The following is a 25,141-nucleotide window of genomic DNA, read 5'->3' on the forward strand; positions in this document are numbered from 1 at the left end:
CACAGAAGTTGTCTATACAATTAAAAAACGGTGTACATTTCCACCACATTATGTCATGGGATATTCAAGTCGCTAACGTTTACAGACGAATATCAAGACGTGCAGGTATGCATGCTAAATTCAACTTTTTACCAACAGCAGTAAAACTACACGTATATAATACTTTATTTTTATCTCATATTAGTTACTGTTTTAGGGTAAGACAATGCTAACCAATCTAAACAAGATACATGTACTCAAGAGAACTGTCCACCATACAGCCAATCTCAAACCAGATGCACATACACACAGGACATGTTCAAACAGTTCCGGCTAATTTTAATCCGTAACAAGTACTCGTGTGTAGCTAATTGCTATATACAGGAAATTAGTAGCATTGGCAACATGTACAACCCAATTGCAAACTTAATATATAAGTATCCTTTGGGGCCATGTCTACCATGGAATATTTCATTCTCTGTCACTACCTATAGATACCAAATTATTTGGCCGTCTTTCTGTTTTACTAAATCAACTACCTGGAAGTAAAATTGAAATTCAAAATCTAAGCTACACTAACCTAAAAGCTTTCTTTGTCACACTTGATTGATCAGGTACCTCCACGAGTTTAGACATGCTTTTTTTTTTCTCTCCTTGTTGCAATGGCTGCGATTTATTCTTTTGTGTGTAATGATCTGTATATAATGCATGGTTCACATTTAATATAGTGCATAGCTGGTGCGATTCATCATCATCATCATCATCAGCCTAGTTACGCCCAGTGCAGGGCAAAGGCCTCTCCCATACTTCTCCAACTACCCCGGTCATGTACTAATTGTGGCCATGTTGTCCCTGCAAACCTCTTAATGTCATCCGCCCACCTAACTTTCTGCCGCCCCCTACTACGCTTCCCTTCCCTTGGAATCCAGTCCGTAACCCTTAATGACCATCGGTTATCTTCCCTCCTCATTACATGTCCGGCCCATGCCCATTTCTTTTTCTTGATTTCAACTAAGATGTCATTAACGCGCGTTTGTTCCCTCACCCAATCTGCTCTTTTCTTATCCCTTAACGTTACACCTATCATTCTTCTTTCCATAGCTCGTTGCGTCGTCCTCAATTTCAGCAGAACCGTTTTCGTAAGCCTCCAGGTTTCTGCCCCGTAGGCGAGTACTGGTAAGACACAGCTGTTATACACTTTCCTCTTGAGGGATAGTGGCAACCTGCTGTTCATGATTTGAGAATGCCTGCCAAACGCACCCCAGCCCATTCTTATTCTTCTGGTTATTTCAGTCTCATGATCCGGATCCGTGGTCACAACCTGCCCTAAGTAGATGTATTCCCTTACCACTTCCAGTGCCTCGCTACCTATCGTAAACTGCTGTTCTCTTCCGAGACTGTTAAACATTACTTTAGTTTTCTGCAGATTAATTTTTAGGCCCACTCTTCTGCTTTGCCTCTCCAGGTCAGTGAGCATGCATTGCAATTGGTCCCCCGAGTTACTAAGCAAGTTAATATCATCAGCGAATCGCAAGTTACTAAGGTATTCTCCATTAACTATTATCCCCAATTCTTCCCAATCCAGGTCACTGAATACCTCCTGTAAACACGCTGTGAAGAGCATTGGAGAGATCGTATCTCCCTGCCTGACACCTTTCTTTATTGGGATTTTGTTGCTTTCTTTATGGAGGACTACGGTGGCTGTGGAGCCGCTATAGATATCTTTCGGTATTTTTACATACGGATCGTCTACACCCTGATTCCGCAATGCTTCCATGACTGCTGAGGTTTCGACTGAATCAAACGCTTTCTCGTAATCAATGAAAGCTATATATAAAGGTTGGTTATATTCCGCACATTTTTCTATCACCTGATTGATAGTGTGAATATGGTCTATTGTTGAGTAGCCTTTACGGAATGCTGCCTGGTCCTTTGGTTGACAGAAGTCTAAGGTATTCCTGATTCTATTTGCGATGACCTTAGTAAATACTTTGTAGGCAACAGACAGTAAGCTGATCGGTCTATAATTTTTCAAGTCTTTGGCGTCCCCTTTCTTATGGATTAAGATTATGTTAGCGTTCTTCCAAGATTCCGGTACGTTCGAGGTCATGAGGCATTGTGTATATAGGGCGGCCAATCTTTCTAGGACAGTGCTCCCACCATCCTTCAACAAATCTGCTGTTACCTGATCCTCCCCAGCTGCCTTCCCCCTTTGCATAGCTCCCAAGGCGTTCTTTACCTCTTCCGGTGTTACTTGTGGGATTTCAAGTTCCTCTAGCCTATTCTCTCTCATCTTATCGTCGTGGCTGTTACTGGTACTGTATATATCTCTATAAAACTCTTCAGCCACTTGAACTATCTCATCCATATTAGTAACGAGATTGCCGGCTTTGTCTCTTAACGCACACATCTGATTCTTGCCTATTCCTAGTTTCTTCTTCACTGCTTTTAGGCTTCCTCCGTTCCCGAGAGCCTGTTCAATTCTATCCATATTATAGTTCCTTATGTCCGCTGTCTTACGCTTGTTGATTAACTTAGAAAGTTCTGCCAGTTCTATTCTAGCTGTAGGGTTAGAGGCTTTCATACATTGGCGTTTCTTGATCAGATCTTTCGTCTCCTGCGATAGCTTACTGGTTTCCTGTTTAACGGCGTTACCACCGACTTATATTGCGCACTCCTTAATGATGCCCATAAGATTAATGATGCCCATAAGGTGCGATTAAATATCTGTAATTAGATTGTTCTAAACCAGCTATCAAATCAAGTGTTGTGCACATACCTCTTTGATTGCACATTATTACAAGTAAAAATTCAAACTGCTGTTTTCTGTGTCTGAACTGCCATGTAAAGGAGGCTCGAGTGCCTGTTAAGCAAATTTATTTTGCTTTTGGCTTGAGCCTCTCCATTTTTTAAAATGGAGAAACAAATTGTTGTTGTATTCTTTTATTTCCCGATAGGCAAATAAAAACAGTGGAGGCTTCGGGCATGCCCAGGTCATTTCATAATAGGTGAATAAAAATTGATCCTCTTCGAACCAGACGAACTCCTGAAAGTTGAAGGAAACAACCAGTGAATGCCTAAACTAAGTGCTGCCATTTGATGAGACAAGACAGGCAGCCTTTAAAATAGCACAATGAAATGAAAGGCCAATTAACATAGCCCAACGCTTTAGCTTGTAGATGTAAAACATGCACTGACAATGCTTAAGTACAACCTCAAATGCATCACTTGCACTCCGTGAAATTTTGTTACCAAGTCCTGCACATATTGTCGCAGTTGGCTACACATTATACAGATTGCTGGTACATGTTGGGTTAAAAAGAATGTGCAGAAAATGAATGAAAAAAAACAACAACTATGGAGTACTATCAATGGCTGAAATGTGTTTTGGCAGCATCAGATGTGCTTTCAATAATTGTGCCCAAGGACTATGTGCACTTGAAGTTTATAGTAGCTATCACTGTTCCATTGAAGGTACATTTTGGAAGTCTGCAACACCCACTGGCTCATATATGATGTCACTGCTATGTAGCAATATTTCCTACAATTTAGAGTAAACTGAACAGGTGATCTTTTGGTTACTGTTATCACCAAGTCTCATTTTAATACTGGAAGCATGTTGAGAGGTATGAAAAACTGAAACTAAACTGTTAACTATGGTCGCAGGATTAAAAACTGGCCTACATTGCCCTAGCAGCATCCCTTGTCACCAGCTGAACTCCCATTTAATTTGAGTTATACAGTATTTTTTTTTTCTGTATGTATACAGAGTAACCAGTATGTGCAGATATATTTTTTCCATTTTTAAAGGGACACTAAATACAAATACTAAGTCGATGTGGACTGTTAAAGTACCATTCCAGAAACATCGCAGCACTTGTTTTGTGCCAGAAAAAAAGAAAGGAAAAGGAGACTTAGTTTACAAGGAAACTGCATCTGAAGGGTCCGCATACTTTTAGCGCAATTCAAATCGCTCACCCCCGAGCTGGGGAGTGGTGACGTTGCATAAGCCATCACCACCCTTTACTGCTGTTAGGGAGTAGAAAGGGCCCGACAGACGGCGCTACGGTTTTCTGCGCTAAACACTAATGCATGGCCATGGAGAAGCTGAGCCAAGTTGGATTTGCCTCTGCAGCTGCTTTTGGTCAAGTGGATGTGGCATCGTCTACTACTTGAAGTTTCTGCGAGTTTCGCGAGGCAGCAAAACCAGTGCAGCATGATGCAATAACAAAGCTGCTGAAATGCGAAAGCACGGGCGGCTCCTGAGCAGAGAAAATTAAACCTTTCAACCGCCCGTGTCGTCGCCAAGGGTAGTGTCAATGAGATCTTTCACAAGAACTGGAGAAGTAGCATTTTATTTAGTCTTATAATGCAATACACTCAACCTTCTATTACAAGTGGTTGAGTGTAAGTGACAGAATTATAGTGAGGAGTGCCTTCGTCATTGAGCTAGTACTTTAATGTTCTGGAGGAGTCTAATTGTGTCCCGCATTTACCTCAATTTCTTGAGTACTAAAGCTCTGTTCGCGATGATATTGACACCTCAGACATTCTTGAGTACAAATCTATCACATTAGCTTGACTTAATATTTGCCTTTATTGTGCCTTTAAAGGGTCCCTCACCAGGTCTGGCCATTTTGAGCTGACAAGCGCTGTGCATACAATGCGTGCTAACGACTGCGTCTGCTAAGTATTACATCGCTACACGCAGTGGAAATAGCTGAAATTTCGAACCGAATGCTGTTTGCCCTGGAGGGATGACGTATACGTGCTAGTGCGCCTACGTACACGTGTCTTTGCTGCGACCTCACTCTTAGTGACTCATGACTGAGAAGAATTATTCACGGCAGCATCTGTTATTAGTGTAATCTGTTGCATCGATAGATGAATTAAGGTTTAGAAAAATAATAAAACACACAAACCAAATGTCTGTGTGTATTTGTTTTACTTTGCACCGCAGCAAGAGAGATGTACTTCCGTTTCATCTGCTTGTTCCCACGTCGTACATTCGCGCACGCTGACACTGAGACAATGCCATTTTCTACAGTGTTCCAATGTACGATCATGCTCTGTAATCTGCTTGTGTCTGCCGCAGTGTTCGTGTAGCACTGACTTGTACCACTAGTCAGGTGTTCTCATGCACAGCGCGCACAATCGTGTGCTGCTCAAAACGAGACAAACACAACAGCTTGTGCACGACACCATCAGTAGAAGTGTGCCGTGCAGCAAAAAAGAGAGGGGAAAAAAAAAAATGAAGGCAGGGCCCGTGACGTATGTGTCACGTGATCCTCGAGGTGCGGTTTGAGAAAACGCAGGGAAGGAATTTCGCTTGTAGAGGCTAGACGGGGCAAGTGCAGAGGGTGCCTCTCTTGGCAGTGGTGCTCGCCTCCTGAAATCATGGGTTCGCACTATATTTCTATCTTGGCTATTAATGAGCCAATTCGAAAAATTTCTGCGGCAGAACACTCCCTAAAGGACACAAGAAATTCCAGTGTATAACCGAAATCTGCTATGTGGCCTGGTGAGGAGTCCTTTAAGTAGAGCGACAAGTAAGAGCAGTAGTTTAGCTATAATACTTGCTGGTAATAAACCAACATGCAAGGCGCCCAAAGAATTCCACCCTATTTCACCTCATGTCACAATGAAGAGTCTTCCAGCATGAATAATATGAAAGCCCGCCCTGTTACTCTTTTCGCAGTACAATTATAGGTACTTGTTGTTAGAGGCTATCCAGTCGCTGACCTATAATTTGTACATGCTTGTTTATACGGACAGCTTCGCAGCACTGCCACTGGCCCCATAAAACTAACAAGGACCAAAATTTCGGACACCTTACAGCATGCAGTTTGACAATTTTGACTCTGCCTGCACGACCGCGGGCTAATTTAGTCACCGAGTCAAGCAGAGATTGCGGTATTTTGGTTGCAGTGTATAGCAAAAGTGACAGTCGCCCCAAAAGTGGCGATCCGAGAATACAGCACACTCTTTGGCCCCTTGTGGAATAAAGACTTTTGGAAAATCCAATATTTTGAGCTTCTGATTACTCAGACATGTAGGCATTCCCCACTGAGTCCGGCAACTGTATAGTATTGCGAAGTACTAGTCGACTCTCGTTACAACGGATCCTGATAATCCAACAAAAAACGTCCGTTTTATTCGAAGTCCGTAATATATGAAACACCTCACTTCTGAAACTTTCGTCGCAATGTCTGACAACTTTATTGCAAAGAGAGTGACGAATGTCCAAAGTAATAAACAAAAAAGTCGCAGTTTCGCCCAGAAGGTGAAGCATCGATTGCGATGGCAAATTAAGCAAGATAAGCGCGGCAGCAGAAGCAAGCGAATTGACCTTTGTGCTGTCTCTCGCTTCAACGCGAACCAAACATTGCAAGCACAGCGCATGGGAAGCTACCGGCACTGGGTGCACTTTGTTCACATAGCAGATCGCTTTCAACATATGGTGTCCGCGCGGGCGAGCACTTTGTCCACACCGCAGATTGCTTTCGAGATACAGCGGCCGCGCCGTAAGCAGCAGCTGACGGACTGGAGTATATCCCCATTCTCTCTCACCTCCCTGACTTCGTGCCTCAAGCGCAAAAGATGGCATGTTTCCTCCCTCCCTCCTTCCCTCCCTCCATATATCGAGCAGTGATATTGAGCAGTGATTGTCGGCTGACCCTCGTACGTCAGTTGTCAGCCTGTGTCGACACGGCAAAAGTTTCTATAGACTTGATTTTGGGAAAAAATAAATAAAAAATAAATGACCGTTAATTTCGTCCGCTGTAGCCGATAGTCTGCTAATAGCGTGGTCCGTTAAAAGCGAACTTCGTTGCACTAATCAAATAGGTAGAAAAAAAAACTAAGGCTGAAATATGGTCTGTTATATCCGAAAGTCTGTTGTACTCTGGTCCGCTGTAACGAGCACAGACTGTATAAGTATTTTTTTTTTTAGGCAACAAATTTTTATGCAACTACATTAAATCCTAGTGACTATGGTTACTATTTGAGTACATGGCTTCGTGGCCATTAGTTAAAGGGCAACTTGTGCAGTTTTAGAATGGACAGAGTTGATTTAGGTGACCTTTTAATTATTCACTTTTGAGGGCTGTTCACTTATGCAATTGAAAAGCTTTCTTGAAGTTATCTAGCTAATTCATTGAAAATTAAGAAAATGATCTGTCACAGCAACTACATGAGCAATTATTTCACCTTCGATGATGCATTAAAACAAACTGAGGAAAGTGTAATGTCAATCTTGCCACTCTCTGCCTTTCATTATGCTGCCAGTGTTACCACTGAAATGGCCCCGCAGGTCTGTGCCATGTGGCCCATTTTCATTCTTATTGCTTCTGAGAGTAGCCTAATGTTTTAAAGCTGGTGTTATGGATGAAAAAAAAAAAAAAAAATGTGCTGTGTTTGCACAACAAGGTTTTCAAAAAGCTTAGGGCTTACAGGGCCTTCAGAAATGATGGCGGCTGCATGAAGAAAGCTAGAGGGCAGCGAGATAGACATGATCTTTTTATTAGTCAGTTTCGGCTCCAGCGAGTCTGCTGAGACTAGGTAATGTTAAGAACGGGCTACAATCCCTCCAACACATTCATTGAGGCAGTACATTTTGAAGTCCCAATTACTGTATGTGATGACCCACCAGTGGGTCACTTGCCATATTCCTCAGGAGCATTGTGACCGACTGGCGAGTCACCAGGAATCGATCACGATCTTGCCAGCAGAGAGGGGAGAGGTAGTGGGAGTAATGACAAGAGGAGAGGATAGACAGTATAGAAGCAAAGCATGCTTCTGGCCAGTTGTCACAAATTTGTGACATGCTTGTTTTAAGCTTCGAAATTTTAATGGGATGCTTAAACCAGAGAAAGCTGGATTTTGATGTTATGTGTAACCATCTCGCACTTACCAAATAACCCGACACACTGATTTCGTAAAAAAAAAAAGTGAACATAAACTCATGTGGCTGCATCCATTTGTGAACAAATTAGTCATCATCTGTGCAATACTAACCGATCTACAGCTGCCCTAAGGTGTGAGGTGGTTTACTTTCAAGTAAAAGAATGTGCATTGAGAAAACGTGCCAATATAAAGGTATTCTTTTACACAACATGCTTGTTTCAGTTTTTTGTAATAAGCCCACAAATTTCACTGTGGGGAGACTAGATAGACGTACCACAGCACATTGAGCAAAATATACGCACACAAGGCAATTAGGAGAAAGAAAATCACAGACAGCACAAGCGAAAACGAAACACTAACCCTTTGGCGAGATTCCTCTGGTTTTTGGCGCTTGCGCTACTACCAAGCCTATTGCAACTAGCTGGCGTTGGTCTTGAAGACAAAAGATGAGAAAACCAAATTAAAACAAATAGCACGAAACACTTGCACTGAATATGCAAACATACAGTTTGACACTGCCTTCAGCTTAGTGTAGTACCAGATCCTTCCTTTCCAGTTCTTTTATTTTTGGAGCACAAGTTGGTGCAAGATATTTAAGGGCCCCTCACCAAAACTGGCCATTTTAAGCTGACAAGCGCAGAGCATACAATGTGGGCTAATGATTGTGTTTGCAAAGAATTACATCGCTACGCGCCGCGGAAAGGTCTGAAATTTCAATCTGAACACCGTTTTCTTTTTCTCTTGCGGCGACCACACTCCAAGCCGGACGGTGACGTACTCTTGTCCCTGCGCCTACGTACTCGTGTCTGCGGTGTGACGTCGCTCGTGGTGACTTCGAGAATTATTCAAGGCAACTTCTGTTATTTGTGTGACTGTTGCTTGAATTGATGAATTGAAGCTTAGAGAAATAATAAAACATGCAAACGAAATGTCTGCGTGTTTGTGCTTTACTTCGCATCGAAGCAAGAGAGATGTACTTCGATTTCGTCTGCTTGTTCCCACGGTTGTGGAGTCATGTGCGCAGGTACTGAAACTATGCCATTTTCTACCATGTTCCAACGAGTGATCATGCTCTAAGATCTGCTTGTTCTGCCTCTGTATTCGTGTAGCACTGAATTATACCACTGGTCATGTGTCCTTGTGCACAGCGAGCAAAATCGTGTGCTGCGCGAAACCGGACAATCAGAACAGCTCGTGTGTAACACCGTCAGCAAAAGTGTGCAGTGCAGGGGGGAAAAAATAGCGAGGAGGGGGAACAAAAAAATGGGCGGGGCCCGTGACGTATGCGTCACAAGATCCTCGAGGTCCGGTATGGGAGAACGCAGGGAAGGAATTTCGCTTGCAGTAGCTAGACGGGGCGAGTGGAGAGAGTGTCTTGCTATGCAGTGGAGCTTGCCTCTTGAAATCATGGGTTCGCGGCACTGAAATATTTCTATCTCGGCTATTAATGAGCCGATCTGAAAAAGTTTTGCAGCAGAATGCTCCTTAGAGGACACGAACAACTTCCAGTGTATAAGCAAAATTTGCTATGGGGCCTGGTGAGGGGAGGGGCCCTTTAAAGACTAACAGGATGTACTGAACACATGCACTCGAAAGAAGCCAACATATTAACTATCAGGATCCACAAAGAGTGATGTGCTGTTAGTATGAATGTGTAAAGCATACAGCCATGGCCTTTCTGCAGGAAACGGCGCGATTTCCCTTTCTCCTATAGGTCAACATGGTAAAATGTCTTTAGAGGAAGCTTTAGCTTGGGGACTCCTATCTAAATACATGCGAAAGGAGAACAACTTTTTTTGGCAATCACTGCACCGAATTTGACGAGGTTTGTTGCACTTAAAAGAAAAATTTTAAATCCAGTGACTCTAGGAAGCGAAATTCGGATTTAGGTCATCACTTTTTAAATCAGAATAATTTAAAATAGTAAAATGAAAAAAAAAAAAAAAACATTCATGTCTAGAACTCTGGAACTTGGCAATTAAAGACGCTATCACAATTCTATAAAATGCGCCTAATAATATGAGGGCGAATCAGAAAGTCTTTGCGCCTATTGTTTTTTAGCCAAATTACGGCTGTAAATGCAAAGTCAACATATCAATTCCTAGCGGTGGGCCTTTCTTGGCCTGTCCTGGTCTTATCTGCCGGTAGCTCTGTGGCAAGGTGCTGCTGTCAGTTATTGAAGACTGTGGCTGTGCTTCACACATCCACAGCATACGAGCAACTAAGTGTGCTTAGTTTTCTATGGAGCAAGGGTCGAATGTCCGTCGAAATCCACAGGGAAATGCAGCCCACGTATGAGGAAAGGTGTCTCACTTTGAGAAGTGTGAGGTGGTAGTGGAGTTGCGAGTTTGCAAAAGGCTGACGGTGGTTCCACAGTCCGACGCTAGTTTTACAGTCAGCCCGATGAATTATACCACAGGGGCATCTCAAATTTAGTGCTGCAATGGGACAAGTGTCTGAACCGGTGTGGGGACTATGTGGACAAATAGTGTAAGGTACGTAGAAGAGTACATACATTTGTAATTACCTGTGTGTATCTTACTTTGACTAATAAAAAATAGGGGCATTCGTCCTCATACTTTAATGTGGACAAAATCGACGTATTATATATTATTATGAAATATACCATTATACAAGTAGGAATTTTGCAAAACCCTCGTAAATGTAACAAATTTTCGTAAGCTGTAAATTAATAGATTAAAATTTTCCACTTGGGCGCTCTAAAAAAGGATGCAGTTCACAGAACTACCATGTCTGTGTTTTCAGTGCAGAGTTACCATCTCGTAAACTTTATGCTTCCATTTTTTTAAACATATCAATTTTCACGAATTTTTGTATAAAATCCCAGGCCCTAAATTGGAATTTCACTTTATCATAATCATCAACATCATCAGCCTGGTTACGCCCACTGCAGGGCAAAGGCCTCTCCCATACTTCTCCAACTGCCCCGGTCATGTACTAATTGTGGCCATGTTGACCCTCCAAACTTCCTAATCTCATCTGCCCACCTAACTTTCTGTCGCCCCCTGCTACGCTTCCCTTCCCTCGGAATCCAGTCCGTAACCCTTAATGACCATCGGTTATCTTCCCTCCTCGTTACATGTCCTGCCCATGCCCATTTCTTTTTCTTGATTTCAACTAAGATGTCATTAACGCGCGTTTGTTCCCTCACCCAATCTGCTCTTTTCTTATCCCTTAATGTTACACCTATCATTCTTCTTTCCATAGCTCGTTGCGTCGTCCTCAATTTAAGTAGAACCCTTTTCGTAAGCCTCCAGGTTTCTGCCCCGTACGTGAGTACTGGTAAGATACAGCTGTTATAAACTTTTCTCTTGAGGGATAATGGCAACCTGCTGTTCATGATCTCAGAATGCCTGCCAAACGAACCCCAGCCCATTCTTATTCTTCTGATTATTTCACTCTCATGATCCGGATCAGCAGTCACTACCTGTCCTAAGTAGATGTATTCCCTTACCACTTCCAGTGCCTCGCTACCTATTGTAAACTGTTGTTCCCTTCCGAGACTGCTAAACATTACTTTAGTTTTCTGCAGATTAATTTTTAGTCCCACCCTTCTGCTCTGCCTCTCCAGGTCAGTGAGCATGCATTGCAGTTGGTCCCCTGAGTTACTAAGCAAGGCAATATCATCAGCGAAGCGCAAGTTACTAAGGTATTCTCCATTTACTCTTATCCCCAATTCTTCCCAATCCAGGTCTCTGAATACCTCCTGTAAACATGCTGTGAATAGCATTGGAGAGATCGTATCTCCCTGCCTGACTCCTTTCTTTATAGGGATTTTGTTGCTTTCTTTATGGAGGACTACAGTGGCTGTGGAGCCGCTATAGATATCTTTCAGTATTTTTACGTACGGCTCGTCTACACCCTGATTCCGCAATGCCTCCATGACTGCTGAGGTTTCGACTGAATCAAACGCTTTCTAATAATCAATGAAAGCTATATATAATGGTTGGTTATATTCCGCACATTTCTCTATCACCTGATTGATAGTGTGAATATGACCTATTGTTGAGTAGCCTTTACGGAATCCTGCCTGGTCCTTTGGTTGACGGAAGTCTAAGGTGTACCTGATTCTATTTGCAATTACCTTAGTAAATACTTTGTAGGCAACGGACAGTAAGCTGATCGGTCTATAATTTTTCAAGTCTTTGGCGTCCCCTTTCTTATGGATTAGGATTATGTTAGCGTTCTTCCAAGATTCCGGTACGCTCGAGGTCATGAGGCATTGTGTATATAGGGTGGCCAGTTTTTCTAGAACAATCTGCCCACCGTCCTTCAACAAATCTGCTGTTACCCGATCCTCCACAGCTGCCTTTCCCCTTTGCATAGCTCCCAAGGCTTTCCTTACTTCTTCCGGCGTTACTTGTGGGATTTCGAATTCCTCTAGACTATTCTCTCTTCCATTATCATCGTGGGTTCCACTCGTACTGTATAAATCTCTATAGAACTCCTCAGCCACTTGAACTATCTCATCCATATTAGTAATGATATGGCCGGCTTTGTCTCTTAACGCATACATTTGATTCTTGCCAATTCCTAGTTTCTTCTTCTCTGCTTTTAGGCTTCCTCCTTACAGTCACTAGAATGCACTGTTCTCTCTCAAATGCAACAAATTTAATTTAAATTGGTTCAGGGGTTGTTTCATAAAAGTGTTCCTGTGTTTTACATGTACTTTAATAGGCGGTATCAGAGTTGGTACCGAGATAAAGCTTCCTCTTAACACAATTCAAACAATATCAAACAAATGTAGCAATAACGAATTCATATTTCCTCAATTCTTGATTAATATTGTTAATCCAATAAGTAGAAGTCGCATCAAGCACTCTAAACTTGCAAAAAACCAAGCACGATGGACTATCTCTTTACAAAGAACACCATAAATTGTAATCTAGCGTTTAGTCCAAGAATGCTCAACTAGTTATTTTCATTTATTTTCTACAATATTCTTCAAAGCTCCTTAAAAATGTCCCAATCAACATTTTTAGAAGTACAGTTAAACTTCGATATAACGATAATCCCGAGATAATGAAGTATTTAACTTTTCATAACCTCTTGTCCATAGAACACCATGTATTTAACACCTGAATATGACGAATGAGTTTGTATACAATTTCAATATAACGAAATGTCACTGGCGCTGGGAAAAAAAAGAAAAAAGAAAAAGAAGAGCTGAGAGAATAAGTGGAAGCTTCGGCGGATGCAGATGGTCAAATGATTGAATTACAAGTGGCTGCTTGCAAACGTACTTCTCAAATCGTGCCACGAAGTGGAGCCGCATCATGTTCTGTATAAAGTCTGAATGCAAAAGATCCTATCGCACCCTGCACACTGCATGCTTTAGGTGCGAGTTAAAGTGTATGAGGGTGAGACAAAAAAGATGGTGGCTTTACGAGTGTCGCCTTCCCACGCGAGCAACGGGAAAGAAGGAGGGGAGCGAGCTCGCAGTGACGCGATCAAGCGCGCGCGAGGAGAAGGCGGAGTAGGAGGCAAGTTGGCACGCGTCTCGATTTCTCGTGCGTGTCTTGGCTGTGACTGCGCATGGCTGTAAGCGCGGTTGAGCACATACGCAGCCGCGCACCCTGCTTTAGAGGTAATCTGCCGCGTATACCAACAATGGTGTGCCAAGACGGCATGGCACCATGTAAGCTGTCTTCCCACGCATTTAGTATTGTAGGTTGCTTAATCTTGAGTTTCGGTGACTTGGTGCGAGAGGCAGACGAAGCATTAGCTCCCCGCTGCCGGCGCTTTTCTGATTGATAGCGTCGTCCCAGTATGGTCCACGCTATCAGTCGCGGGGGTGGAGTGCATGCGAAAGCATGGCTGGCTTCGCTTAATTCGTACCGCTGATGTGAAGATATCGCCGACGTACGTGGCATGAAACCGTATTATTCGTTGCCAACTCCCAAATTTATCAAAATGAATTGTTCTCATTCAAATTTGCTTTCTTCGACTGCCCGATAATTCAGAAAATTCTGTGGCCCCTTTCCATGTAAGAAAATTCATTCGGCGACTGTATTTCTTGTATAAAAGGTTGAATTTCAATACAACAAAATTTCGATATAACTAAGCAAATTGCCAATTTTACTGTCTTCGTTATATCGAGGCTTAACTGTACAACAAAGTTCACTTTACACTATATGCCATATTTGCACAAATACAGTTGACATGTTAGAGTAATGAAAGAATAATTCAGACTTCATTTTTTGCATTAAATGAAGGCCTGGGACCTCTAAACCCTAGAAGAAATACTCACAAGCCTCAGAATGCCCTAAATAATGTAATATAATAGCTTTCTATGGTCAGTTTTAGTTCTGTTCCTACTGTGTTGTAACATCATGATCCAGAAGGGGGTCATGTGGGAGCAGGACATTACGATGTTTTGACACACACTCGAGCTCACTTGGTTGTCTGCTCTGCTGCTACATTGGCCCTACAAAAAAATAACAGCATAGGAGGCAACCAAGCGAGCCGCAGCGAGTGTTAAAAGGTCACAATGTCCTGGATATGCCCTGTATCCTGGCAATGTCATGTGACCACCTTCTGTGTGTTGACGTCCCGACACAGTAGTCACATGGAAAATGAAAACACAACTGGCCGTACAAAAGCTACTGTATTGAATAATTTAAAGCACTCTGAGGCTTACCAGTACATTTTTCATGGGTTTAGAGGTCTAGGATTTCATTTAATGAAAAAATATTAAGAGATTTGAGATTAATTGCACATTTGTTCCACAATGAATATCCTACATAAATTATTTACAGAAAGAGGTCTCATGGAAAAAATCCATGTCAATGAGTTAAAATTACATCACTACTTGTACAAGCATATGTTTGTATGAAGTGCCAATATGGCTGTCTCTTTAGAGGATTATATTGTACATTATAAGCGGCATGTCGCTCAGAAGGGGGTGGGCAGTCAATGCTGTCTGGCAATGCTGGGGCACACAAAAGACCGCCAGGCTTAAAGCAAAATTTTTTTTTAATATGAGGAATACTGTGCAAACACTTAGTTTGTTTTCCATAGATGAAAATTGCATTATACATTACATTCTTTTACAATACATACTTTTTTAATGTACCTCCCACATTAGATTATTGCGAATAGCACTACAACCATACAAGAGCAACGGACAAGCCGAGAAAAGTGCACGATAAATTGTTTCTGAAATTTATAGTCTTAAAGAAAGTGGAATAAGATTTTTGAATAGTTTCAAATAATGAATAGTTGTTATGCTACCGAATGAATGAATTCTTGGGGTTTTACGTGCCAAAACTGCGATTTGATTATCAGGCACACCATAGTGGGGAACTCCGGATTAATTTTGATCATTAGGGGATCTTTAACGTGCCCCCATTGAAATGCGGATACCGTGGCAAAGATGTTCACGTACTAGTATTCTTGAAGTTAGGAAGTTTCTGTCATTACATAGTACATTATGAAGTGTTTATTAAAAGCTCAAATGGAGCATTAGGAGCTAACAAGTGGTTTATTTGCATGCACAGGGCTCTTGAGAGAGTGCAAATAATCGCTGCACAGTCAGTAAAGTATGGCTACCTAAGTGATGTAGCCTGCTCCACTATGCAAGTTCTTATGTTTTATGTCTATACTATGCCCATGTGGGTGAAAATTTATAACACTTTTGTTCCAATTTTATTTTTATTTGGGCGTGCACTTGACGTTTTATAAAACTGTACTGAAAGCGCCATGTTTTGTCTTCAGCAATGATGTGCGCCTCCAAGAGCAAATCTGCACAAACCTATCTATGTCCGTTTTTTTCTTCAATCTGGTCCTCTATGAGGGAGTTTGGCACTAACCTGGCATACAGCTTTCATTTCTCCAAGTTCTCGCACAAGATTTGCTGGCATACTGCCTTACTGATTTCGAGAGCATCCTACAGCATGCAGGCTAACAGTACTGTCTTGTTGCACAATTTCTTTGGTTTGAGCTACAATGTGTTCATTCCATGAGATTGAAGGACGCCCCTGCCTTGTGTCATCTTCCACTAATGTTCCCCTCAATATAAATTGCATGTGCCACTTGCGAACACAGGCCAGGGATAATGCCTCGTTGCTGTGGGCGCCACGAAGAAGCTCACATCTGTCTGTTCACAGTCGCTTGCAGTAGAATGCACCAAGGAGTGGCAGCAATGGATGTTTCAACCACAAAATGCCATCTAGCGGCTGCCACAACTAACAAACAACACAGCTTAGTCTTAAAAGATGGTGGTACAAACACATATCAGCACATGTTTCAGGGAATCACTACTAAAGAAGAAAATAAATAAATCTTGGAAATTCATGGACAAAGGTTGTAATTGCATAACTGAGATGCTGAATAGCTACAATGAAGTATGGTATGTGTATTAATTTATTAAGTAGTTTAGTATGTAAAGCAGAATTTAAAATATGCAGGCTGTAAACAGCTGGGATGTTCAGCCATCTTGTTGAAGCCAAGATGCAAGTTAACTTTTAAATGCAATACAGGCAGATGGTATTTACCTTTTTGGTGTCAATCGAGAGTTTTTTTTACCAACAGAACCATAGATTGGACCCAGCAGAGTGCTTCCTGGTGCTAAAAAGGAAAAAAAGGAAAAATGAGAACATGCTATACTAATTGACACCTTACTTAAAAAAAGAAACAACCTATCCAATTCTCAACCAGACATTTCAAGTCCACTCGTTTTGCCTGTGGCACTGTGAACCGATTTACGGTGGTGTATGATGTCCAGAAATTAATGCACAAACACATTTTGCCCTAAGCACACACATTTTGTGGGATACATACAACTTCATTAACAATGAATCACGTTCAGATACAGACTACACAAACAGCAGCAAACTTGAAACAGGATAGACTGACAAGCAACACATTATAGGATTCATAATCGCAGCAGCTTTTTCAGCCACTGTGCTGTTGCCGATTTTGTTCAATTGGTTCAGAGAAAGTACCGCTCTGGCATCATTTCACCATAAGAAGAGTTCCAAAGGTACGAGTGAAACTCTGGGTCTTCTTTTCAGTACTAAGTAATTACCGTATTTACCCACATAGTGAACACACTTGCGTAATGAATGCAGACCCCACTTTTCCAATCAAGAAGTTTGTTTTTTCTCCTTTTTCTCGCATAATTATCGCACCCTGAACTTTCTGCCATGAAGTAGGTGACACACGGTACGATTCAGCGTCTGAAATTGTGTCCGGCGGGCGCGATTGTGTCCGACACCATGCCTAATGCTTTTATTGCGATAGGAATTATATGGACACTTCAGGTGCATTTTTGCCGTCGTTGTCGCCGCGCGAAGGAAGCCGACGATCGTGGCTCAACCTTGCGCGTCTTTCGTCGCGCAAAAGGCCGCAAGGAGGGGGGGGGCTCTCCCTCGATCTCCAATTACCCCTGTCCTGCGTCAGCCGATTCCAACTAATGCCCGCGAATTTCCTAATTTCACCGCTCCACCTAGTCTTCTGCCGTCCTCGACTGCGTTTCCCCTTCTCTTGGTACCCATTCTGTCACCCTAATGGTCCAACGGTTATCTAATCTGCGCATTACATGACCTACCCAGCGATATTTCTTTCTTTTAATGTCAATTAGAATATTGTCTATACCCATCTGCTCTCGGATCCAAACCGCTCTCTTTCTGTCTCTTAAAGCTGTGCCTAGCATTCTTTGTTCCATCGCTCTTTTTGCGATCCTTAACTTGTTCTCAACCTTCTTTGTCAGTCTCCAAGTCTCGGCCCCTTATGTCAGCACAGGTAAAATGCACTGATTGTACACCTTCCTTTTCAATGATAACGGTAAGCTTCCAGTCAGGAGCTCCCCATGTTTGCCGTATGCGATCCAACCCATTTTTATTTTTCTGTGAATTTCCTTCTTATCGTCAGAGTTCCCTGTGATTAATTGACCTAGGTAAATGTACTCCTTTACAGACTCTAGAGGCTGACTTGCGATCCTGAACTCTTGTTCCCTTGCCCGGTTGTTCACCATTATCATTGTCTTGTGCATATCATATTAATCTTCAACCCCACTTTTACACTCTCCCTGTTAAGGTCCTCAATCGTTTGTTGCAACTCATCTGCAGTGTTACTGAATAGAACAATGTCATCGGCAAACCGAAGGTTGCCAAGGTATTCGTTGTCGATCCTTACTCCTATACCTTCCCAGTTTAATAGTTTGAATACTTCTTCCAAGCACGCAGTGAATAGCATTGGAGAGATTGTGTCGCCTTGGCTGACCCCTTTCTTTATAGGTATCTTCGTACTTTTCTTGTGTAGAATTAAGGTGGCTGTGCAATCTTTGTAGATATTTTCCAAGGTATTTACATAAGCGGTCTGTACTTCTTGAAAATGCAATGCCACTATGACTGCTGATGTCTACTGAATCGAATGCTTTTTCATAATCCATGAAAATCATATAGAGAGGATTATTGTACTCTGCGGATTTCTCGATAACCTGATTAATGACATGGATGTGATATATTGTAGAGAATCCCTTCCTGAAGCCAGCCTGTTCCCTTGGTTGACTAAAGTCCAGTGTTGCCCTTATCCTATTGGATATTATTTTGGTAACTATTTGGAGTATTATCAAATACTGGGAGTAAGCTAATAGGCCCATAATTTTTCAGTTCCTTAACGTCTCCCTTTTTGTGGATTAGTATAATGTTTGCATTCTTTCAGTTTTCTGGGACCCTTGCAGTTGATAGACATTTTGTATAGAGAGGCGCCAGTTTTCCAAGCATTGTCTCCTCCATCTTTGATTAAATCAACTGTTATTCCATCTTCTCCTGCCGCTTTTCCCTGTTTCATGTCTTGCAAGGCCCTCCTAACCTCATCTCTAGTTATAAGAGGAGTTTCTGTATCCTGTTCATTACCGTTCCAAATGGAGTTCTTCCGAGTCTTCTGGGTACTGAAGAGGTCAGCATAGAATTCTTCCGCTCCATTTATTATACCTTCGAGATTGCTGATGATATTACCCTGCTTATCTTTCAGTGTATACATCTTGGTTTCTCCTATGCCAAGTTTCCTTTTCACTGATTTCAGGCTGTTACCATTTTTTACGGCTTCCTCAGTCTTTCTCGCGTTATAATTTCAAGTATCACTTATTTTCGCCTTGTTGATCAGTTTTTACAGTTCCGCGAATTCTATCTATCTCTTGAGTTGGACACTTTCATTCTTTGTCGTTTCTTTATTAGGTCCTTTAATACTTGGGAGAGCTTGCCTACTGGTTGCCTTGGTGCCTTGCCTCCCACTTCAATTTCTGCCTCTGAAGCCCGCCTCGTTACGGTTTCATTCATTACCTCTATGTCATCATCATCATCTCTCTGTTCTGACGCTGCATATTTGTTTGCAAGTACCAGCCTAAATTTGTCTGCTTTTACCCTTACTGCCTCTAACTTGACCTGTTTCTTCTTGACCAATTTTACTCTTTCTCTGTTCAAATTTAGGTGAATCCTAGCCCTCACTAACCTATGATCACTGCACTTTACCCTACCTATCACTTCTACATCCTGAACTACGCTGGGATCGGCAGAAAGTATGAAATCCATTTCATTTCTTGTTTCACCATTAGGGCTTTTCCAGGTACACTTTCTGTTGCTATGTTTCCTGAAAAGGGTGTTCATTCTCAGCTTATTCCTTTCTATGAATTCTACCAGCATCTCTCCTCTAGCGTTTTCAGAATCGACACTGTAGTTGCCAATTTCCTGTTCACCCGCCTGCTTTTCCCCCACTTTTGCACTTGCCAAAGGTGGGGAAACGGTGCCGCGGTAGCTCGATTGGTAAAGCATCGCACGCGAAATGCGAAGGTTATGGGATCATTCCCCACATGCGGCAAGTTGTTTTTCATCCATTTTCATTTCCATTAATTTATCGTTTCTTTATTTCATTTATTAAGCACAAGTAATTTCCCCTATGTTGTCCTTGGTGTCAGTGTTTGTTGGCTTCTTATGATAAGGCTTCATTTGGAATTTGTACAGATGGATCTCGTCATATGTGAACCACAGGTGTACATTTCACTTGCTTTACATCACATGTTTGACACGACTTTCAATTTCAAAAGAAAGCAAGTAGCGTGCCAAACTACTTCCTCGTCCAGTGTTGTTGCTCTAAAACAACAAATGGTGCTTGCCAATCGTTATTAAATGTTCGCCGCAGAGACTTAGGAATTCGTACTCAATGGCGAAACCAAGCAAGAAAAAAAAAAGTTATTACCACAAGGTTGGGCATTGCTGTACAGAACAGAAAGCAGAATAAAAATTGACTGGGATTTATAAATCTACTGCTTCTTGCAATGGAGCTGAATAAGCAATAGTATGTCTCCTCTAGAGGCAGCAAGGAAGCCAGGATATAAAGATTGAAGGGACACTAAAGAGAAAAAAATAAGTTGAATTGAAAAGTAATAGCTCTTAACATTACAAAAGACAAAAATGAAAGCCAGGTAACAATGCTGCTTTCAAGTTCCTGCACCAGTATGTCGCAATGTCCGATTTTGATGGCGTCTGCGCGGGGCCTAGTTAGCTTGTTACCGATAAAGATTGACTATATTATATTGTAACCAACAGTTATGACAGCCGTTTCTACGAAAACTAATTTATTCTGGGTGAACCTGTGCCCATCAACGAAAACCGACTGAACACTCAACAACAACAAAAAACGTCCCTCAAGCATCGCTTCTTCGAATGTCGGTCTCCTCTTTGTCGCCTCCTGTCGTGTGCCAATCGTCCGATTCTCGCGCCCGAGCCGCCAGTCTGTCAGCACCGGCCCAGCGTTGCGTTGCGGTGCTTCGCTTGACGCTCGCGGTGTGGCGGCTCTTTGAAATGCAGTTGCGATGTATCGGTCGTCTTTTTCTTCTCGTAATGCTGGCGGCATTAGCCCCCTCCAAAGAAGCATCATCCCGATGCGTAGAAAAGGCCTAGAGAGGCTAACTGCTTAAAAGGACGGTGGTCAGAGGATGGCCGGTGCTAAGCTTGATCGTATGTGCAACTTCTGTTAATCGATGCCTTTCGTGGTATGGCTTCATTCGTACTCTGTGTACGACCTCTGGGCGAGTCCTGTGTCATGTGGAGCAGACTTGGCCTTCAGGAGTTACCTCATAATTTATGGGACTTAACCGGCGAAGTACTCTGTAGGGGCCAAAGTAACGGCACAGTAACTTCTCCGAAAGACCGGGCGTACGTATAGGCGTCCATACCCACACTCTGTCTCCGGGGTTGTACTGTACCTCTCTTCACCCTAGGTTGTACCGGTTCGCGTCGACGTATTGCTGTTGTACGATATGGTGCCTTGCCAACTGCCGTGCTTCTTCTGCTCTTTCTATGTATTCACTAACGTTAGGGTAGTCTTCGGTGCTGTTGTTTACAGGTAACATTGCGTCTAGTGTTGTTGTTACTGGCCGACCATAAACAAGTTCAAATGGCGTGAACTGTGTCGTCTCTTGTACTGCAGTATTATATGCAATGGTGGCATATGGTAGAATACTGTCCCATGTCTGATGCTCGACGTCCATGTACATTAAGATCATGTCAGCGAGCGTTCTATTGAGCCGTTCAGTCAGGCCGTTTGTTTGCGGATGGTACGCTGTGGTTTTTTTATGAGCAGTATGTGTTAGTTTCATAACAGACTGCATCAAATGGGCCACAAAAGCTGTTCCTTTGTCTGTTATGAGTACCTTAGGTGCGCCATGTCGTAATACTATGTGTGTGACAAAAAACTGAGCCACTTCAATGGCGGTTCCTTTTGTAAGAGAAGAGGTCTCAGCTTTCCAGGTCAGATAATCGGTTGCTACCACAATCCACCGCTTTCCTGAGGTTGAAACGGGAAATGGTCCAAGTAAGTCCACTCCTATTTGTTCAAATGGCGCTGTTGGTGGCTGTGTTTTGTGTCTTTGACAATCTCGGCATGATTTGACAGAGTGCTGCACCAAATTCATCAACTTCGGCCTGTAATATTTCTGGCGGATTCTCGCCAGAGTCCTACTAACGCCTAAGTGGCCAGCTGCAGGGTCATCATGGCAAGCTTCTAAGATGTCAGCTCACAGCGATGATGGTACGAGAAGCAGAAACACCTCACCACTGTGCTCGAAGTTTCGTTTGTAGAGGACATTGTTCCGGAGGACATACGAACACAATCCGCGGATGAAAACTCGAGGCACTTGCACTTGTCGACCCTCCAGGTACTCTATGAGCAGGAGTAATTCCGGATCAGTACGCTGATGATGAGCCATCTCCGTTGTATTCACATCCCCAAGAAATGGGAAATCTTGCTCGTATTCAGGTGACGTAGCTTCGATTGGTGCGTGTGATGAGCAATCAGCATCATTGTGCTTGAGACCGGACTTGTAAACGACCGTGATGTCATACTCCTGCAGATGCAAACTCCATCTAGCGAGTCTTCCAGAAGGGTCCTCGAGGTTTGCCAGCCAGCACAATGAGTGATGGCCGCTGATGGCTCGAAACAGTCTGCCATATAAGTATGGCCGGAACTTACTGATGGCCCATATAACTGCCAGGCATTCCTTTTCTGTAGCTGAGTAATTTGTCTCGGCTTTCGATAAGGTACAGCTTGCATACGCAATAACTTTTTCTTCTCCATTTTGCCACTGAATAAGTATGGCACCGAGACCAACGTTACTCGCGTCAGTGTGGATGTCCGTTTCGGCATTTTCATCAAAATGGGCAAGTATAGGAGGACTCTGCAAACGCCGTCGTAGCTCAGTGAAGGCGTCTTCTTGTTCTTTCTCCCACACAAAAGGGACATCTTTTGTCAGTCGAGTGACTGGTTCGGCAATTTTAGAAAAATTTTCTACGGAACGCCTGTAGTAAGCACACAGTCCTAGGAAACGTCTAACAGCTTTTTTTGTTTCTTGGCTTCGCAAACATTTCTACTGCAGTGATCTTCTCAGGATTGGGGCGGATGCCTTCAGCACTGACTGTGTCCGAGAAAGTCGAGCTCGTGAAAGCCGAAGTGTCATTTTTCGGGTTTTATGTTCAATCCCGCCATGCAAATAGCATCCAGAACTGCTCTCAGTCACTGCACGTGCTGCTCGAATGTAGTGGAGAAAACCACCAGATCATCAAGGTAGACGAGGCATGACTGCCATTTCAGTCTGGAGAGAACAGTGTCCATCATCCGCTGGGATGTGGCGGGCGCAGAACACAGACCAAATGGAAGCACCTTAAACTCGTATAGACCATCCGGTGTCACAAATGCCATTTTTTTTCGCGATCTCGCTCGTCCACTTCTATCTGCCAGTATCCGCTTTTGAGATCCAAAGAGGAGAAGAAGTAAGCATTGCGTAGTTTGTCCAAGGTGTCGTCAATGCGTGGGAGTGGATAAACATCCCGCTTCGTGACGAGGTTGAGTTTCCTGTAATCAACACAAAATCGTAGGGTGTTATCCTTCTTTTTGACCAGGACTACCGGAGATGCCCACGGGCTATTGGATGGCTGTATTACATCGTCCTTGAGCATTTCCTGTACTTGACTTCTTATCGCTTCTCTTTCATTTGGAACCACTCGGTACGGGTGTTGGCGCACTGGTCTTGCAGGTTCTTCGATCACAATGTGGTGTTTTGCGACGGGAGTACAACGAACTTTCGATGAAGTCGAAAAGCATTCTGCAAACTCTGTGGCCAAGTTCACAATCTTATCTCTTTGTAGTGATGACAGCTCTCGGTCAATGTCGATAGAGGTAAGGACACTGTCTAAAGTGACAGAAGCTGGTGATGCTGCATCGAGGGTTGACACATCCGCAAGTTGAGCATAGTCATGAAGAGACGCTATGGCTGTTCCCTTCGCCACGTGTTGTGCCTCATTGCCAAAGTTAGTCAAGAGGACGTCTGCACATCCGTTACGCAGGTGAACTAGGCCTCTTGCCACGCATATTTGCTTTTCCAGTAGCAGCCCGATATTTCCGTCTGAAAGTCCCTCATAGTCACGAAATGCGTCGCTCCGTACGATAGTCACACTGCACTGTGCCGGCACAGTCACGTGTTCATCCACAATACGGAGAGAAGAAATATGTGGCTGTTCTGTATCAGAAATGATAACAGCATTTTCTGTGGAAAACAACACGCGTGATTCTTGCAAGTCGATAATTGCGCCATTCGTTTGCAAAAAGTCCATGCCCAGTATCTGCTCACAGGAACACTCAGGGAGAACAATAAAGCTGCTGACGTATGTAAAGCCTCTAATTCCGATTGTTGCTGTGCACATTCCTACAGGGTCGACTAAGTGTCCCCCCGGTGCACATATTGGAGATCCGGTCCAATGGGTCAATACCTTTTTCAATTTTCTGGCGAGTACACTGCTAATAACTTAATAGTCCACACCAGTGTCTATCAACGCAGTCACTTCGAAGTCGTCGATGATGACGAGCAACTCGGAAGTAACGGCGTCATCACTGCACTTGTTCGTCGTTTCGTCACTGCCGTCATCTTGTCGGATTGGCGATGGAGGGCCTTCGGTGTTCCGGGTGTCAGCAGCCTTGCCTCCATAGGTCGCTGGCTCTAGTTTTCCTGTCGCGACTTTGTGAGCGATGCCTCGATGTAACGGAAGGGGGACGCGGACTGGGCGACCTATAACGCATAGGCACTGCCGATCGAGGTTCATGTTGCTGGGGGTTCCGAATAGTTTGGCACATAGATAACAATGCTTCAATTTCATAAGGGCGCTCACCGTTTCGAGGGCAAGGCGCATTCACAGAGAAGCCACACAGTCCTACTCGGCGATACTGGCATTCCCGGTATAGGTGACCAGCCTCTCCACAGTGGTAGCAGAGGGGACGCCGGTCTGCAGTGCGCCATACCTCACTGTTACGTGGGCTTCCTTCTGGCATGGGCGGCACATGGCGAGGAAGTACCTGGGGTATTGTGGCCGTTCGTCTAAAGTCGGAGCGTCCTAGGTCCTGACGTAAAGCTTGGACGTACGATACCCGTGACTGACGCTCTGGCTGTGCGCAGGGCCATACCTGAGGCTCTGGCTCACAAATTACTTGCCAGACTTCTTCGCGTATGACATCAGCAAGTGAGGACACCATAGGAGGGCTTTGGGCCAGCTGCAGTTTCTGCAGCTCTTCCCTTACGACGGACCTCACCATTTCGCGTAGGACGTCCATGTTGTTGGGGAGGGCTCCTGACCCAATGTCAAATGATGCGACGCTTACATCTCTGTTGTACTGCCTCGCATGCTGCTGCAGCGTCTTCTCCATCATCGTCGCCTCTGATCGAAATTCGACTACAGTGCGGGGCGGA

At 43.4% G+C, this 25,141-nt stretch overlaps 1 protein-coding gene and 1 long non-coding RNA gene across 3 annotated transcripts in view; one reads left to right on the forward strand and one right to left on the reverse strand.

The window, feature by feature from the left end:
- The first annotated feature begins 1,714 nt into the window (after positions 1 to 1,714).
- Positions 1,715 to 9,831, forward strand: LOC129380826 (uncharacterized). Its single transcript, XR_008609029.2, has 2 exons — positions 1,715 to 1,818; positions 8,647 to 9,831. It is a non-coding gene; the product is annotated as an uncharacterized lncRNA (long non-coding RNA).
- LOC126547091 (rac GTPase-activating protein 1-like) overlaps positions 2,907 to 25,141 on the reverse strand; it is a 72,812-nt gene continuing 50,577 nt past the window's right edge. Inside the window, exons 14-16 of one of the 2 annotated variants that reach the window (XM_050194950.3) lie at positions 16,401 to 16,473; positions 8,245 to 8,316; positions 2,907 to 3,025 (exon numbers count right to left, since the gene is read on the reverse strand). In XM_050194950.3, coding sequence (XP_050050907.1) covers positions 2,974 to 3,025; positions 8,245 to 8,316; positions 16,401 to 16,473 — 197 coding nt within the window. In that variant the 3' untranslated portion in view covers positions 2,907 to 2,973. The remainder of the gene's footprint in view (positions 3,026 to 8,244; positions 8,317 to 16,400; positions 16,474 to 25,141) is intronic. The other variant, XM_055062886.1, reaches the window with a different exon arrangement.

This window comes from Dermacentor andersoni, chromosome 1 (assembly GCF_023375885.2).
Source record: "Dermacentor andersoni chromosome 1, qqDerAnde1_hic_scaffold, whole genome shotgun sequence".
In the NCBI taxonomy this organism is placed as follows: Eukaryota; Metazoa; Arthropoda; class Arachnida; order Ixodida; family Ixodidae; genus Dermacentor; species Dermacentor andersoni.